We start from the raw sequence: 19,235 nt of genomic DNA on the forward strand, positions 1-19,235 counted from the left end.
TTTTCAGATCCAGGTCCTGTGTCCTTTTCTCTTTGAATCATTTCTCAATTCCCCTTCTTGCTTTTATCTGTTCTCATGTCATTTTGGCCCACTCCTCTGGCCTAGCTCTTCTCAGTGCATTGTAATCTGGTAACCTGCACTGGATGGGACTGTTAACGTTCCATGGCAGGACGGTGGCTTTATGCCTTTTTTTTTTTTTTTTCCTGAGATGGAGTCTCACTCTGTTGCCAGGCTGGAGTGCAGTGGTGCAATCTTGGCTCACTGCAACCTCCACCTCCCAGGTTCAAGCGATTCTTCTGCTTCAGCCTCCCAGGTAGCTGGGACTATAGGCGTGCACCACCCCGCCCGGCTAATTTTTGTATTTTTAGTAGAGATGGGGTTTCTCCGTATTGGCCAGGCTGGTCTCAAACTTCTGATCTTGTGATCCGCCCACCTCAGCCTCCCAAAGTGCTGGGATTACAGATGTGAGCCACCGCACCTGGCCTATGCCCTTTTCAATCACATGACCTCACATGGTGCCAGGTGTCCAAGCAGAAGAGATTCAATCTGAAGGGTTTGAAGCCAGGCAGTGACAAAACCAGAGTTGTTTTAATATTAGCTTGGAGCAATAATGGCAAAAAACACAATTACTTTTGTGTCAACCTAATATCTCAAACTGGGAGGAGAGAGATACGGATGGAAGAAGGCCTTTAATCCATGTGGACTTCTCTGCTTGAGCCCGAGAAGTCAAGTCTGCAGTAAGCTAGGATTGTGCCACTGCAATCCAGCCTTGGCGACAGAGTCAGACCCTATATAAAACAATTTTTGTTTGACTCAAGGACCTGCAGGATGATGAAAGACCTTACTATTTTCTTCTCTGATCATTGGCCTCATATACCTTAGCAATTATAGTTTAAAATTTGTCTCAATCAGTTTGGAATCATCATGTAGCAAACTTTTTTTTTTTTAACATCCTATATCTATTTTTGTGCAGATATAAAGCTGAATACCCACAGTTACTTTCCTGCCTGAGAAAACACATCACTTATAGTGTCATATGATAGGAGTGTCAATTTGTTATTCATTCATTCATTCTGTTGGGAGTGGGGAAAAGTCTTTTTCCTCTACCAACTTAGATTCAGTGGTCAGGGGCCTGCAAATTAACTGACAAAAGACAAACTAAGAGGAGAACAGACAAACTTATTCATTTGTTTTGTTTTGTTTTTGAGACAGAGTCTCGCGCTTTCCCCTAGGCTGGAGTGCAGTGGTGCGATCTCAGCTCATTGCAGCCTCGATCTCTTGGGCTCAAGTGATGTTCCCACCTTAGCCTCCTGAGTAGCTGGAACTACAGGTGGGCAACACCACACCTGACTAATTTTTGTATTTCTTGTAGACACAGGGTTTCACCACGTTGCCCAAGCTGGTCTTGAACTTCTGGCCTCAAGCAATCTGCCCGCCTTGGCCTCCCAAAGTGCTGAGATTGCAGGTGTGACCCACCGTGCCTAGCCAAAGCGTATTCATATAGTCAACACAACATCAATGAAAGTGACTTACTCAAAGAATTGGCTCCTTAAACAGCTAGAGTTGAGTGTTTATATATCATCTTAGTAAGAAAGAGGGCTGGGACTTTAAGGGAAAGTATATGGTGGGAAAGTAGTGAAATAACAAGTGGGGAGGTTGGGCTTATGCAGCATCTCCTCTAGGTGCAAGTGGTCCATCTCTTCTTTGGCCATTAGCCTCCTGGAGAGGAAATACATGGCGGATGTATTTTAGGAGGCATTGCTTATGTCAGCAAAAGAAGTTTTAGATCAGGTTTTTTCCTGCTGCTGCTGTTTGTTCTGATGTTTTCAGCTTAAAATCATCTTCATCTGTATCCGTGGGTCCAAGTGGATCTCACTAATGCACTCACATATTTTTCAAACACCTGTTGAATGGAAGGCATGATTCCAGGTGTTGGGGAGATGGAAGACAACAAAATGGAGAAAAATTCCTGACCCCACTGAGCTTACATTCTCTCAGCCACGTCCTAACCAGGCCCAGCCCCGCTTAGCTTCCGAGATCAGAAGAGATTGGGCGCACAGGGTGGTATGGATGTACACTGAGCTTACTATCTAATGAGAGACAGGCAATAAAGACGAATAAGTAAAATACCGTCTACACTATGTTAGATGGTGATCAGTGCTAAGGAGAATAATAAACCAGGGAAGGGTTTAGAAAGTTACAGTGTAGGCCGGGTGCGGTGGCCCACGCCTGTAATCTCAGCACTTTGGGAGGCTGAGGCAGGTGGATCACCAGGTCAAGAGATTGAGACCATCCTGGCCAACATGTTGAAACCCTGTCTCTACTAAAAATACAAAAATTAGCCAGGCATAGTGGCACATGCCTGTAGTCCCAGCTACTCGGGAGGCTGAGGAGGAAGAATCACTTGAACTCGGGAGACAGAGGTTGCAGTGAGCTGAGATTGCACCACTGTACTCCAGCCTGGCGACAGAGCAAGACTACTCTGTCTCAAAAAAAAAAAAAAAAAAAAAAGAAAGTTACCGTGTAGCAGGGACATGCAATTTCAGACAGGAAGGCCTGAGAGGCTCATTAAAAAGGTAAGATTTAGGCTGGGCATGGTGGCTCTCTTACCACCAGCAGTTTAGATTGTTCTGGGCAGACAGCAATAAAGAGATGATTCTAGAAAAATTCCCATGATTGTCTCAAAATGAAATTCTTGTTTCCCTTAGCAGCAACCCGATTTGCTAACCTATTGCCATAGAAATAGAATGCAAAATATATAAGCAGTGTCATGTTACCTTTTATTTTTTAAAACCCTCCTTTTCCCCCCTCCACTCTTTTTTTCCATATTTGTCATTAACAGACCTTGCCTTCCTCTGTTTGTGGTCCAGGCTCTCGTCTACTGTTTCTGGCATTGCACAGATAATTCTCTGTCCTTCTAGGCTGAACCAGTCTCTTGTTTCTTTCAGCTTTCTTCCAAAGCTGCCATTTCAATTTCTACCTTTATCTCACAGGAATAGAAAGGGGAGATAAAAAACAAAGTATCAGTTACCCACAGAGATAGTTTTACTTAAATCACACTGGTCTTTTTACAAGTTCTTTTCATTTTTACTATCACCATTTTGCTCAGTAGGAGTCAACTTCTATATCTAATAAATAATCTTTTAAAAAAATAGTCTTCTGATACCTTAGATTCCTGAGGGAAATGAAAACTTTAGCAGCCTCATCGAGGTTTATGTATTCTTCACTCTTCTGTATAAGCATACCTGTTGTAGAACTGGACCTGGTAGTATGTACCTGAGTCCCAGCTATTTGGGAGGATCACTTGAGCCCAGGAATTTTTGTCTAGCCTGGGTAACATAGCAGGATTCCATCACTTTAAAAAAAAATACTGAGTATGATGGTCCCACCTGTACTCCCAGCACTTGGGAGACTGAGGCAGGAGGATCATTTGAGGGCAGGAGTTCAAGGCCAGCCTGCCCAATATAGCAACACCCCATCTCTACAGCAAATATAAAAAATTAGCTGGACATAGTGGTGTACACCTGAAGTCCTAGTTGTTGAGGAGGCTGAAGTGGGAGGATTGCTTGAGCCGAGGAGTTCAAGCTTGCAATGAGCCATGATGGTACCACTGCACTCTGGCATAGGCAACAGAGCAAAACACTCTCTAAAAAAAGGGAAGAAGATTGTAAATATATCTATTGGAAAAATGCTTTCACCCAAAAATAAACCAATAATGACTCTAAATGTTTTGTTTTAGGGCCTAGCTCTTTTTTTAAAAAAGTTCTTATCACATTTTTCTATAACTTGATTAATTAATTAAGCAAATAATTACTGAGCATCTACTACAAGCCACATGCTAAAACTGGAGATATAGTAATTAAGGATGAAGTCCCAATTCTCAAAGAGCTCAATGTCCAGACAAGGATGACAGAGGCAGCCGTAAGATCTTGAAGGGCACTGTCTTCGCCCATTCAGGCTGCTGTAACAAAATGCCTTACAACTGGGCAATTTATAACCAATAGAAATGCATTGCTCACAGTTCTGGAGGCTGAGGAATCCAAGATCAAGGCGCCAGCAGGTTCAGTGTCTAGTGAGGGCCTACTTCCTCTAGATGGTACCTTCTGTGTGTGCTCACATGGCTGAAGGCTCAGGCAGGCTCCCTCAAGCCTCTTTTATAAGGGGACGAATCCCATTCATGAAGGCTCCAGCCTCATGTCCTAATCACCTCCTAAAGGCCCTAACTCTTAATACTATTACATTGCGATTCGGTTTCAACATACAGATTTTGAGGGTGCTGAAGAGGGGAGACACAAACATTCACACCATAGCAGGCATTTATGCTGTGCTAAGGAGTTTGGATTTTATCCGGAAAGTGGCAAGCTGCCAGTAAAACAGATGCAGTGGCACTGACATGGAATGCTCACGTGGAACTTTGGACTTTGGAAAGTTCACTATCAACTTGATGGAGAATAAATTGAGAATGGAGCAACAGGAGAGGAGAAAAGCCTCTGAACTTTGTTTTGCAGAGAAGTGCTTTTCTTCTATGCTACTTCTACAGAGACTCTGAAGCAATTACACTGAGAATAAGGAGATTTGTGAGATTTTAAAAAGAAAAATCTGAGAACAGTTGGCAATAAATTGGAAATACGGAGTAAGAGAAGGTAAAAAACAAATTCTAAGAGGACAGTGGCTACCAGATGTCTGCTTGAAAAAGCGAATGGGGCTGGGTGCGGTGGCTCACACCTGTAAGCCCAGCACTTTGGGAGGCCGAGGTGAGCAGATGATGAGGTCAGGAGTTCAAGACCAGCCTGGCCAACAGGGCAAAACCCCACCTCTACTAAAAATCCCCAAAATTAGCCAGGTGGCATGGTGGTGCGTGCCTGTAATCCCAGCTACTTGGGAGGCTGAGGCAGGAGAATTGCTTGAACTTGGGAGGCAGAGGTTGCAGTGAACTGAGATCACGCCACTGCACTGTAGCCTGGGCATCAGAGCAAGACTCTGTCAGGAAGGAGGGAAGGAAGGAGGGAGGGAGGGAGGCAGGGAGGAAGGGATAGAAAGAAAGAAAGAAAGAAAGAGAAAGAAAGGAGAGAGAAAGAGAATGGACGTTCAGTGGATATTGACAATATACTGTAATACCTTTACAATACTGGCGTTTGGAAACAGAACTAATAATCACCCTGTAAGCTCTTACTCTATGATAGGGTTTCCCTAAAGCATAGGTAGTAGAAAGGATACAAAATCTAGAATCTTACAAGCTGGTCTTAAACCACAACTCTGACATATTTTCACTGGAAAAAATCATTTCTGATCATTTGTAAATTGAAAGTAATCAGAAACCAACTGTGACACACAGGCTTATTATGATAGTCAAGTGAGGTGGGTTATTGAAAGTTTTTTTTTTTTTCCTTTTAAGTTATAAAGCATTGTAGTATAAAATGGTGGTGGTACTGGATTCAGTGTATAAGATTTCTAATCCTTTGAGAGGGCATATTGGCAAAGTTGAGCTTCTTCAGTGACGGTCCCTGTCCTACCTCCTGCTGGCTGGGTCCCGCTGATAGAATTCCAGCATGGCAGGCACAGCATAGTAGAAGTCTAGACCACAGGAATTGGGTATGGAGACTTGAGCTCCTTCAGGTAGCATTGTTTGGATTATGCTTCCTGCCTCCTCGCCGGAGTCCAGTTTTAACTGTGAGTTAGGGCACGTTGCTAAATGATCCCTGCTGCCTGTTCCTTCACTCTGACAACCTACCGGGTCATCTGCTCTGGACCAAGACAGTCTTCAGCTTTGCGTTAGGCAGCCAGGATAGGGCTATTCTCTAATGTGTCACTGGATACTTGGCAATGGGTAAGTAGTCGTCTCCCTTCCAGAGCTTGGCCTCTGTCCTGAGCCAGAGAAGGGTCCATGCTAAGGAGGCCAGTGCCCACTCCAACCCTGGCATTGTATTGGCCATAATTTTCCCCAAAAGACACTACCAGACTATCTTCTATAAGGGCTTGGAAACCTGTTAGAAACAAATAACCTGGAGCTGGAAAGGACATGCCCCACTTCACTCCCATCCCCTTAAGTCATGCATGTGTACCAAGATTTTGCAGAGTGGTCTGATGAGCTACCTTTGTGGGTAATGTGTCCTTTTATGAACTTTTTGTCTTTCATATTTTGTAATTTCCCTATATCATATCTGAGTGAATTTATTTTTCCTATTTAGGGCTGAATTTCTAGAAGCTGTATTCAATTCTCTTTCAAGTCTGTCTGGCCGTTTTTAGAATGTCTTATCTTCTTTTCATTTTGAAATATCTTATTTTGTATCTTTCTGTTAAATGTACATATTTTATAACTATATTCTATCATTTCTGATTTAATGAAGTCTTGAGGATTGATATTTGTCATATGTTTTCACTGATGTTGAATTGTTTCCTTATATATTTTATATTTTTTGGATTGTGAGTTTAATGTTAGTGGTGCATTGTCAGTAAGAATTCTGCATAGCAAGCTTCAAGGGGGTATGCCATTAAAATGTTTTTGCTTTGTTTCCGCCAAGCACTCCAGGGACATCCCAGGCTCAAGAGCAATTATGAATATTGCAATGAGTGTTAATCTGCAGTTCAAACAGCACCAGGATCAGCAATGGTTGAAAGTGTTTAGAGAAGACCTGTTTTTGCTCATCCAGAGCTCAGTCTTAAAACAAACCAGCTTTCTTTTTGTTTCACAGTGTAGTGGGCTGACTTTTCTAATCTACCCTTTCATCAAGGACCTGGTTTTGTGTGTTTCTGCGCTTTGCCTGGCATAGGACATTAGGCTATATTTTCTATCCCCTCCTGGGCATTAAGACCCAAGCCCCAGGTGAGAGGTCAGCAAAGTATGGCCCTAGGATCAAATCCAGCTCACTGTTTATCTTGATAAATAAAGCTTTAGTGGAACACAAGCACATCCCTTTGTTTATAGATCAGCTGGGCTGTTTTCACATCACAATGGCAGAATGGAGTAGTTGCTACAGAGACTATATGGCCCTTAAAGCTAAAACATTCACTATCTGACCTTTTGCAAAAAAAAAAAAAATATATGCAAACTCCTGTCCTAGATTAATGAAACTGAAAATCCTGCCTTCATCCCCACACTTGGGGCTGCAAAGTTCTTTTGATTACCTGCTAGTATTCCTTTCCTCTTCATTTCTAGCTTCTCCTGTCACCTTTACTCTTTAGTAAGCCCAGCAAGACATTTAAAAGTATGTCTGTTTTATTTGACATGTGTCTTTAGTGGGAAGATTTTCAGGTATCTGGTCTACCATCTTGAAAATCTAGAGCCTCTCTTCTGCTATTTTGCTAGCAATATGTTATTCTTTTTCTGTTTCCTTGACTTGGCTGTTAAACTTATTCATGTTAAATTTTTATTTTCAAATGGAATTTTTTAAGGCCATGAAATTTTTCATCTACCTAACTCCACGTCTGTGGTATTTGATAAATAATGCTTTTCTTTTCATTTAAAAAATGATCGTGTAATTCCCATGGCCATTTCATTTTTAACCCATTGGTTATTTTAAAATAAAGTAAAATATACTTTTGGCTATCATCTTTTTAGTCTTCTTCTGTGCTCAAAGATCATGGTCTTTATGATATCAGTTCTTTGGAATTTGTTGAAATTTTTCTTTGTTGTCTAATATGTGATCCATTATAATATATTTTTTATATATACATGAAAGGAATTTGTATCAGGGTGCAGAGCTCTCTCTGCAGATGTTATATCAAACTTGTTTATTGTGCCATTAGAGTCTCTTTTTAAAAATCTGTCTGCTATATATAATATTTTGTAAAAGAGTTCTGTTAAAATCTATTGTGGTTGATATTTGTGTATTTTTCTTTGAAATGTTATCAGCTCTGCTTTATATTTCAAGGCTTTGATGTTAAAGAGCATAAAAACTCATGATCATCGCGCTCTTCATAGATTACTCATCAGTATTAATGTTAAGTTTGTTGACTTATACATGTTAGAAATCATTTTTTTTCCCTTTCAGACAGAGTCTCACTGTTGTCTAGGCTGGAGTGCAGTGGCACGATCTCAGCACACTGCACCTCTGTCTCCTGGGTTCAACTGATTCTCCTGCCTCAGCCTCCTGAGTAGCTGGGATTACAGGCGTGCACCACCACACCCGGCTAATTTTTGTATTTTCAGTAGAGACGGGGTTTTGCCATGTTGGCCAGGCTGGTCTCAAACTCCTGACCTGAGGTGATCCACCCGCCTCAGCCTCTCAAAATGTTGGGATTACAGGCGCGAGTCACTGGGCCTGGCCAGAAATCATTTTTTTAATGGCTGACTCAGACCCCACTATGAGTTGAATCTAACTGTGGGCTGCCAGTTTTAAACTCCAGCAAAATGTAGACTATAGGAAAAGCTTGTTCTATGGTTCTCTCCTGGGGGTCTGTAGTTTTACGCTGGGTTTCTACAGGGACATGCCTTGACCATTTGATGGCCCTAAATCCTTTAGTTCCAGTCCAACAGAAAGGATGTGGCTTTGGGGTAATGCCTCCAGATCTGAGGAGGTCTCTACTGAGTCCTTTCTGTAGATCCAGTTTTCTATATTTGGCTGACACACTTGAAAGATTGGAGTTTAGAGCTATAGATATTTCCTTTCTACATCAGAGATCAAAATTTACCTCCATTTTTCATTTTTTAAAAAATGTTTTTGGGTCTTGGGCATGAGGGTGGGGGCAAAGTAAAATAATTCTTACTCTATCATCAGCAACTGGTAAGATGTTAAAATTTTATTCTTACCCAAAGCCTTTCAGTGGTTTTATTCTTCTGGCAGTGTGAAATGCTTTAACAGCATCAAAAGCTGAATAACAAAAGGAAGATTAATTAGATGTGATAGACACTATTAGATGTTGATGCCAGTTATACACTGTTTCATTGATCTCCAGAATCAATGAAAAACAGGACTGAGTGGGTAAAAGAATCCGCATGGCTCTAGAGAAGCACTTCTATGAAGTTAACTATGTAATCTCCACTGTATTTGTAACAGTTGTGAAAACATCAACACAATATCTGCTTTACATTGGGAGCGTTTATTTGTTCATTCTTGAAGCTGCTTCTTAGAACTTCAGCCTGGTAATGCCATCTGATAAGGAATAATGCTCTTGGAAAAAAAATGGTGTTTGAAATGTAGAATGAACTAATGTTTCGATCTTTTCTCCCTGTTTTTCCTTTTGTAGTATGACTATGAATATGATGAAAACGGTGACAGAGTCGTTTTAGGAAAAGGCACTTATGGGATAGTCTACGCAGGTCGGGACTTGAGCAACCAAGTCAGAATTGCTATTAAGGAAATCCCAGAGAGAGACAGCAGGTACGGTAACTGTGGCTACTAAAAGCTGTTTCTAAAGGACTTATGAGTTGTTCACAACATTTTAGAAAACACTTGATGAGACTCTAACGAATGAAACTGAAAACTTCATTGTGTGAATTAGCTCCTTCTGAGGTTTAGCTGCTACATCATTCAGTGTTTGAAATGCAAGACTAGTGGGGAAGAATGGGGCTTTCAGAGACTAGAAAAGAAAATGGCTCTGTGTGTGTTGGCCTCAAGTTGTCTTGGATAAAGGTGGATGTATTATGGGAGTAGATGGGGAATAAGCACTATCAGAAATGGTTTAGGTTGGAACCAGAAGTTCTAGGTTCCCATCGGACATGCGAGGAGCTTGGAAGTTGTCATTTCATCTTAACAAGTGGAAACCTGAACAGACTGAAATCAATGTCTCTTCTTGGATCCATCAGAGAAGTGAAGTTGCGAGGGAGGCAGCTGCCCCTGAAATTGGAGAGACAGGCGAAGTGAGAGACTCATAACTTTCTGAGCAGAAATCCATTATCAGAAACCTCTGTGGCAACCAGTGCGGGGCTAGGGCAACCAAACTGTAACTCACAAATCTCTAGAGGCCCAGTGTGAAGTCTGAGTTAAAAACTCCAGAGGGGTCTGGACATGGTGGCTCACTCTGGTAATCCCAGCACTTGGGAGGCGAAGGCGGGCAGTTCACAAGGTCAAGAGATCGAGACTATTCTGGCCAACATGGTGAAACCCTGTCTCTACTAAAAATACAAAAATTAGCCGGGTATGATAGCGGGTGCCTGTAGTCCCAGCTACTTGAGAGGCTGAGGCAGGAGAATCACTTGAACCCGGGAGGTAGATGTTGCAGTGAGCTGAGATCGTGCCACTGCACTCCAGCCTGGTGGCAGAGCAAGACTCTGTCTCAAAAAAACAAAAAATCCAAAAAACTCTAGCAGGACCCAGTCACTAAGGAGTGGGGGTGAGGGTCACATTTTCATGAGTTTTGGAGCTTTACCAGGTCCTCACAGAGACCTGAAATGAGAGAAATCCCACTGTACTTCTGTCAGCAAGAAAGGAAAAGTCACGATTTTTAAATATGCTAGAGCATTCTGTTTTTAACAAGGCCTGTCCTCAAGAGACTCTATTTTACCAGAGCCTAACCCAACTGGGGAAAAGGGAATACTAAATTCAGCCCATCTCTAGCTGTTCTGTCCTACCTAAAGGGGCTAAAACTAAGAAGCACTTGTAAAATTCACAGCCCAGGGGCACAGGCTCACTAAAACACGGAGACCTGATCATAGACCTGTAGAACTCTTCGCCTCCCTGACTGCTTCCCACCACATCACTAAAAAGCTTGTTTACTGCAGTACCTTCACCGGGGACATCATGTCCACCTTTCTTGTTTTCTTTGTTTTTGAGATGGAGTCTCGTTCTGTTGCCCAGACTGGAGTGCAGTGGTGCCATCTTGGCTTACTGCAACCTCTGCCTCCTGGATTCAAGTGATTCTTCTGCTTCAGCCTCCTGAGTAGCTGCGACTACAGGCACATGCCACCATACCTGGCTGATTTTTGTAGTTTTAGTAGAGACAGGGGTTTCACCATATTGGCCAGGCTGGTCTCAAACTCCTGACCTCGTGATCCACCCGCCTCAGCCTCCCAAATTTACAGGCATGAGCCACCATGCCTAGCCCATGTCCACCTTTCTATAGAAAACTATAAGGCATACTAAAAGACAAAAAACACAGTTTAAAGCAATGTAGCAAGTGTCAGAACCTAAACCAGATATGACAGGGATGTTAGAGTCATCAGATTGGAAATCTAAAAGAACTACGATTCACATGCTTAGGACTGTCATGGAAAAGTAGAGACTGTGCAAAAGCAGATGGTAATGCAGGCTCAAGGGATGGAAATCTTAGGAAGAATTTAAAAAATGCTAGAGATCAAAAACAGTAATAGAAGTGAAGAATGCCTTTGATGGCTTCGTTAGTAGGCTGGACACAGTTGCCGAAAGAATCTCTGAGTTTGGGGATATATCAGTAGAAACTTTCATAACTGAAAAAGCAAAGAGGAAAAAGACTGAAAAAAACTGGGACAATATCCAAGAACTGTGGGAGAACTACACAATTATAATATATACATTTTTGCCTTTAAAGGTAATGGCAGAAACTGCAATTACTTTTGCACCAAGCTATGCTTGAAGAAATGAGTTGAACCTCACATAGTGAGGCCTTGTGGAAGGTGGAATCTTTTTTAGGGACAAACATGTTCAGGAAACTGAAGCGCTCTGGCGATAGAATTATCTGTGGCTCCCTGCTCAGTGCTCTGCCTTATGGCTCCAACTAATAATTCTGTCTTCTCTGAACCTCATGATTTCTGCTGCCTCATGGCTTCCCTTTCATCTCTCTGTAAGACAGTGCTCCTATAATCAGTGAAGTACAGTTATAGTGTATGACGCAGAGTTGTGTGTCTTGTGTATTCAAAGTCTGAAAGAGAGAGGATTGGATTATTTAATGGATGGTTATTATTATCCTTATTTGGATAATAAGATTTAATGCTGGGCTACATCGTGGGCTGATTCTGGCTGCCCTTGAGTCCACATTCTGTGACTGTGGTAGGGGGCCATGTGATCAGCCTTCCTTGGGAAGGACCCACCCCTGAGCTTCCCTGGTCACCTGTCCACCCCACGTCTCCAATTATAGATCTTAAAGGCCTCTCAAGTTTAACATGACCAAAACTGAACCTGGATTTTTTTTCTTTTTTCAACTTTTATTTTAGAATCAGGGGGTCATGTGCAGGTTTATTACAAAAGAATATTGTGTGGGGCTTACGTTTGGAGTACAAATGAATCTGTCACATATACCCAGGTAGTGAGCATATTACCTAATAGTGAACCACAATTTTATTTTTATTTATTTTTTTGAGACAGAGACTCACTCACTCTGTCATCCAGGCTGGAGTACAATGGCCCCATCTCAGTTCACCACAACCTCCACCTCTGAGTTCAAGTGACTCTCATGCCTCAGCCTCCCAAATGGCTGGGATTACAGGCATGCAACACCATGCCTAGATAATTTTTGTATTTTTAGTAGAGACAGAGTTTCGTCATGTTGCCCAGGCTGATCTTGAACTCCTGTCCTCAAGTGATCCTCCAGCCTCAGCCTCCCAAAGTGCTGAGATTACAGGCGTGAGCCACCATGCCCATCTGTGAACCAGATTTTTATGCCCAAATGTTCTCTCCAGAAAGTACTCCTTGTGTCAGTCACTGTCTCCCCATCCATCCAGCTGTGCAGGATAACCCCCACGATTCATTTGGATTCCTCTCTTTCTCTTGTGCTCCACATCTCCTCCATCAGTAGGTCGTACTGTTTGTTGTATCATCCTCTGCTATATATTCTGAACCTCTCTACTCTTTCCAGTCACTACAGCTGCACCTCTAATCTAAGCCTTCAGGCCACTCGCCCAGACTCCTGCTAGTCTGTGCCATCACCTCCTAACTGCTCTCTGCTTTCACTCTTTTCTTCACTACTAGTCCATCCCTCTTTGAGGAGTCCCAGAAGTCTTTCTGAAGTGAAAATCAAGTCATGTAGTGAAAATCATGTGTCAGTGGAGGTCCATCAGTTGTAACAAATGGACTACTCCTGCGGAAGGTTTGACGATGGGGGAGGCTGTGCATGTGTGGGAACCAGGGGTGTGTGGGAACTCTCAGTACCTCCCTCTCAATTTTGCTGTGAATTTACAAACTGCTCTAAAAAATAACATCTATTTTTAAAAATCACATCATGTCACTGCTGCCTAAAACCCTTCAGTGGATTCTTATGGCAACCAGCATGAAACCCAGAACCCTTACTTTGAATCACCAGGCCACAAGCGATCTGCTTCCTCTGTGGCCTCACCTCCGCTCCAGCCACACTGGTGTCTCTCTACTGGACATACCAAGATCAGCCCAGACCTTGGCAAGATTGCCTCATTTTCATCATTTCAGCTTTAATTCAAATGTCAACCCCTCGGAGAGGTCTTCTCTGACTGCCGCAAACTGAAAAAGACACCCCCTCCCATGCAAGTGCTGTGCCTGGTCCCAGCTCTTTATCCTTAGTGTTTGACTTTCACACTGCCTCCAGGCTCCATATGTCATTCCAGAAGGAAAAGGAAAACAGAGCTTTCCAGAACTGCCCAGTGTACTTTCCCCTCTGCTGCACTGGCCCAAAATACCTACCCCTGCTTACAAGGAACTAGCAGCTTTGGCTTTTTAGCCAGCCGTTTGTTTCTCCAAACAAAGTCCTAGAAATAGGGAAGCATAGATATTAGGTAAGCAAACAGTTGTCGCTGCCTGCCACATGTGTAGTTTCATTCAATGTCGTATTTGTTGGGTATTGTTTCAGAGTTTCCTCTTAGTTAATTCATGAGACATGATTATGGATTCTTATGAAATAATAATAAAAATTACTCATTAAATACCTAGGTAATATATATAAAGTTGTCATCTTAAATTTTTTCTTTTAGTCCTCCAGGTTCTTAAGGAGAGTAGATATAGTGTAGACTTTGAAACAATATGAAATGTAATGAGGTCATCACTATCAAATTGCTGCAGCCAAATTCACTAACTTTAGCCACAGCTCTTCTCTTCTCCCCTCTTGATAGATTTAAGTGGACACTTGGAAGAATAAAACCACTCTGTAGTTTAAGTTTATTCAAATGCTGCTATACACACACAAAACACACCAATACCAGCAAGATGTTTCAGCTCCTGTTCTGTAACAGTGGAGTTGGTATATGCAACTTGTGCATGACAAGCCCTTATCTTGAATGGCTGGTGCAGGGCATCTCCTTGTTAACAATGTAAAGAGATTACAGACAAGTCTATTATTGTGAAGACACAGCAAACAAAGTTGTTTCTGTCCATGTGCCCTGGAGGGGTGTGGATGTTCTGTTGAAAAAGATAGCAGTTATAGTTACAAAGGATAATTGCTAAAGTAGTATGATGTGAATAATGCATGATACAACCGCAGTGCATACTAAACTACCATCTGTAAACTACCATCAGAGCAACGGAAACAGTTTCTCCTATGTGTTTCTTTCATGTTCTCAAACCACTGTTAGAGAATCAAAGTGGTTGTAAGAGAGAAGAGGTAGATTTAGTATGTTCTCATCATCTACCCCCAACTAGTTGTTAATCTCAGGTTGCCTTTTTTTTCCTGATATTCTACATACCATGAACTGGTTATTTATTTTATTTTATTTTTGATATGGAGTTTCATTTTGTCACCCAGGTTGGAGTGCAGTAGTGCAATCTCGGCTCACTGCAACCTCTGCCTCCTGGGTTCAAATGATTTTCTTGCCTCAGCCTTCCAAGTAGCTGGGATTACAGGCATCCACCACTATGCCCAGCTAATTTTTATATTTTAGTAGAGACGGGGTTTCACCACGTGACCAGGCTGATCTTGAACTCCTGACTTCAAGTGATCCACCTACCTTAGCCTCCCAAAGTGCTGGGGTTACAGGAGTGAACCACTGCACCCGGCTGTGGACTGCTTATTTTAATATCATTCTTCACCAGCTGTATATGAGAGTCAACAGGGGAATTTTTTTGTTTTGTTTTTTAATTGTACTTTGGACTCTGGGGTACGTGTGCACATCCTGCATTCTGCAGGATTGTTGCATAGGTACATACATGCCATAGTGGTTTACTGTCTCCCGCCACCGCCCCCCTCCGCTGTTGCCTACATCAGGTATTTCTCCTGGTATTATCCCTCCCCATCCTCCCCACCCCACGCTGTCCCTCCCCTCCCTTCCCCTCCACCCCACCACCTACCCCAGTGTGTGATGTTCCCTTCCCTGTGCCCAAGTGTTCTCATTGTTCGTCACCCGCCTATGAGTGAAAACAGGCGGTGTTTGGTTTTCTGTTCTTGTGTCAGTTTGCTGAGAATGATGGTTTACAAATAGAGCCAAATCATGAGCAAACTCCCATTCACAATTGCTACAAAGAGAATAAAATACCTAGGAATACAACTAACAAGGGATGTAAAAAACCTATTCAAGGAGAACTACAAACCACTGATCAAGGAAATAAGAGAGGACACAAACAGATGGAAAAACATTCCATGCTCATGGTTAGGAAGAACCAATATTGTGAAAATGGCTATACTGCCCAAAGTAATTTATAGATTCAGTACTATTCCCATCAAGCTACCACTGATCTTCTTCACAAAACTGGAAAAAAACACTTTAAACTTTATATGGAACCAAAAGAGAGCCCACATAGCCAAGACAATCCTAAGCAAAAAGAACAAAGCTGGAGGCATCAGGCTACCTGACTTCAAACTATACTACAAGGCTACAGTAGTCAAAACAGCATGATATTGATTACTGGCATCAAATTGATACCAAAACAGAGATATAGACCAATGGAACAGAGCAGGGGAGTTTTTAAAAATACTGATGCTCAAACTCTACTTCCAAAAATCCTGGGGTGGTCCTGGACAGTTAGAAGCCCTCTAGGAGATGAAAATGTCCAGTCAAAGTTGGCAACCACTGGTCTAGATGGTTAGCAGTAGGGATTTGACTCAGACAGGGTAGCCTGGAGATACCTATAGATTAATAGTTTTGTCAAAACCAAGTATATAAGTATCTCTGATTATCTAGGCCATTTCTTCTTTCCCTTCTTACAAGTAATTGAGAAGAAATATTATTTTCTTATAATTCTTATAGACAAGCATAATGTGTTGATGTTAGCAAATTATAATTCCATCCTTGTTTAATGCTTGGCACTTACACTTAGTGAAAATGCTGGGTGTTTGTAATATTTTTTATATTGGAGAATAGTGCTTGTCCTTAGCTAAGTTGGATTCTGACTATTACTGCAAATTTTGTGCTATCTCCTTAGTTTAAATAATGAGGTAAGAATATTGATTCTCCAGGATCTTAAGTTTGAGCATTGATGTTTTAATTTTCAGTAGAGGATCAAGAGGTGGGAGCCTTTTGATTAATAATTAACTGAGGGCCCAGCATGGTGATGCATGCCTATAATCTCAGCACTTTGGGAGGCTGAGGCTGGCAGATCACATGAGCTCAGGAGTTTGAGACTAGCCTGGGCAACATGGCAAAAGAAAAAATACAAAAATTAGCTGGGCATGGTGGGCCATGCTTGTAATCACAGCTACTGGGGAGGCTGAAGTGGGAGCACTGCTTGAGCCTGGTAGGCTGAGGGTGCAGTGAGCTGTAATCATGCCACTACAGTCCAGCCTGAGTGACAGAGAGAGACCCTGTCTCAAATCATCATCATCATCATCATCATCATCATCATGTTAGTTGGTTGTTTCAGATATTTTTTTCTTTATCTCTCAACCCTGTAGAATACAGAGGCACAGTATTTGCCACTAATGCATATCAAGAGCAGTTATGAGCCAGGTTTGGTGGCTCATGCCTGTAATCCCAGCTCTTTGGGAGCTGCGGCGGGCAGATCATCTGAGGCCAGAAGTGTGAGACTAGCCTGGCCAACATGGTGAAACTCCATCTCCACTAAAAATGCAAAAATTAGCCGGGCGAAGTGGCAGGCGCCTGTAATCCCAGCTACTTGGGAGGCTGAGGCAGGAGAATCACTTGAACCTGGGAGGCGGAGGTTGCAGTGAGCAAAGATTGTGCCATTGCACTCCAGTCTGGGTGACAAGAGTGAAACTCCATCTCAAAAATAAATAAATAAATAAATAAGAAAAAAAAAAGAAAGAAGAGGCATGAACTAACATGAAAGTGTTTTTAACCCTTATAGAAGAAATAGAAGAAGCAAATTGTAAATGCCTTTATAGTTGAGAGTCATTACCTAAGTATCTTATTGGTAACACTATATATTGGTATTATTTCTGGTGTTATTTCACTCGAGAAATTTTGGAAATGTTTTTGCTATCTCTAACTGATATACTATTAAAGTGCTGATTTTAATACCTGCCCTTCATAGTTCCTAAAGCAATTCCAAATAAAACAGGAATAATAGATCTTAAAAATACAAGTCTTTTTGTTATTGTTATTGTTGTTGGCTGCTTTCTGGAAATATTACACAGATAATAAAAATTTATTTAAATTAGATGAATTTAGATTCTTATAAATTAATTGCTTTACCTGTAGTACTTACTCTGAGAAGCTTATTGAAAATAGAATTATTCAGTATTAACCAATGGATTTGTCAGTGTAAGATCTGAGGATTTCCTACATATAGGACTGAAGCAAATGAGAGACATCAGGTTTGCACTGATATGAATTAGTAGTTAGTGTATTTCATACCTGTAACCTCCATTACAGGAGATATATATGTATATATTTAATTTAGATTATATACATATCTATATCTCGAGGAATTGCTTTGAGTCTGTATTTATTGTTGCTGACACCCTACCAATATTTAGCTTCTTTTTTTTTTTCTTTCTTTTGAGATGGAGTCTGGCTCTGTCACACAGGCTGGAGTGCAGTGGTGTGGTCTTGGTTCACTGCAACCTCCACCTCCCAGGTTGAAGTGATTCTCCTGCCTCAGCCTCCTGAGTAGCTGGGACTACAGGCACGTGCTACCACACCTGGCTAATTTTTTGTAGTTTTAGTAGACAGGGTTTCACTGTGTTAGCCAAGATGGTCTCGATCTCCTGACCTCATGATCCGCCCTCCTCAGCCTCCCAAAGTGCTGGGATTACAGGTCTGAGACACCAGGCAGGGATTTAGCTTTTTAAGTAAAATTTGAGGCTACTGATTTGGAGTGAGCACCTGCACTAGGCTCCAGCAGACCAGCCTGTGGAACCAAGGTAGAGTTCCACGTCACCAAACCAAAACTAAGCAGTTTACTTGAAGATCTGACCTTCTAGGAAATCAGGAGTGATGATAACTAAATTCCCAAACAGGCCAGTTTTCAAAACCTAAAACAAAACAGGGTCACAGGGACTGATCAGATGGCACCTAGCCAACCTGAGCTGGCATGATAAGGAAGTCCCCTCTGCTTTAACTCCTGCAACGGAAGTAACCTGAACTAACCTATCGTTAACTACTTGGTTTTTGCTTATGTTGTTTTTGTTCCTGCTCATGCTACCTTATGAAAGAAAACCCACTGTTTTGCCATGCCCAGTGGACCTCCTGTTTTGATTGGATACTGTTCATGAATCATGAATAAAAGCCAATTTGATTTTTAAAACTCAATTTGCTGAAATTATGTTCTTTGGCAAGCAAAACAGTAATTACATTGGGGCTACATTAAATTCAGGGTGGTTAAGAGTCTATAAAGCTTTACAGTACTTCCAATAATCATCAAGAGTGTTCTGCTCCAGAAATATAAAGTAACTTTCATAATTTGATACAGCAACATATATCAAGTATGTAATTTTGAAGTCACACTTTCAGTGTGGAGGCTTCATTAGGATTGGGTAAAACTCATGATAGAGTAGAATCAGTGGACACAGTAAGATGAAGATTTTGACGTAAGGGGCTCAAAGAGATTTGAGATAAAGTGGTTTTATGTTTGCTATTGAAGAACTGACGGGCCTTTTAGGAAGCTCTGGAATGTACATTAAAGTTGTTTGCAAGTTTTGTCTTCTTGGTCAAGAATCTCCTGATTAATAGTAAATGGTAATAGTAAAGTTTTATAGTCAATAATAAAGTTGTGTTGATGAGGCCAATGGGATAGAAAGTCATGTTAATATGTTGACTGGGCGTGGTGGCTCATGCCTGTAATCCCAGCACTTTGGCAGGCCAAAGTGGGCAGATCACGAGGTCAAGAGACTGAGACCATCCTTGCCAACATGGTGAAACCCCATCTCTACTAAAAATACAAAAATTAGCTGGGTGTGGTGGCGCATGCCTGTAGTTTCAGCTACTCAGGAGGCTGAGACAGGAGAATCACTTGAACCCTGGAGGCAGCAGTTGCAGTGAGCCGATATCATGCCACTGCACTCCAGCCTGGAGACAGAGTGAGACT

At 41.8% G+C, this 19,235-nt stretch overlaps 1 protein-coding gene across 2 annotated transcripts in view; it reads left to right on the forward strand.

Moving 5' to 3' along the window:
• Positions 1-19,235, forward strand: part of MAP3K5 (mitogen-activated protein kinase kinase kinase 5) — a 235,541-nt gene that overhangs the window by 156,586 nt on the left and 59,720 nt on the right. For both annotated transcript variants that reach the window (XM_032274669.1, XM_032274670.1), the window contains exon 15: positions 9,187-9,320. In XM_032274669.1, the coding sequence (XP_032130560.1) occupies positions 9,187-9,320 (134 nt within the window). The remainder of the gene's footprint in view (positions 1-9,186; positions 9,321-19,235) is intronic.

This window comes from Sapajus apella, unplaced genomic scaffold (genome assembly GCF_009761245.1).
Source record: "Sapajus apella isolate SASKATOON/1434 unplaced genomic scaffold, GSC_monkey_1.0 scaffold6, whole genome shotgun sequence".
Taxonomy (NCBI): domain Eukaryota; kingdom Metazoa; phylum Chordata; class Mammalia; order Primates; family Cebidae; genus Sapajus; species Sapajus apella.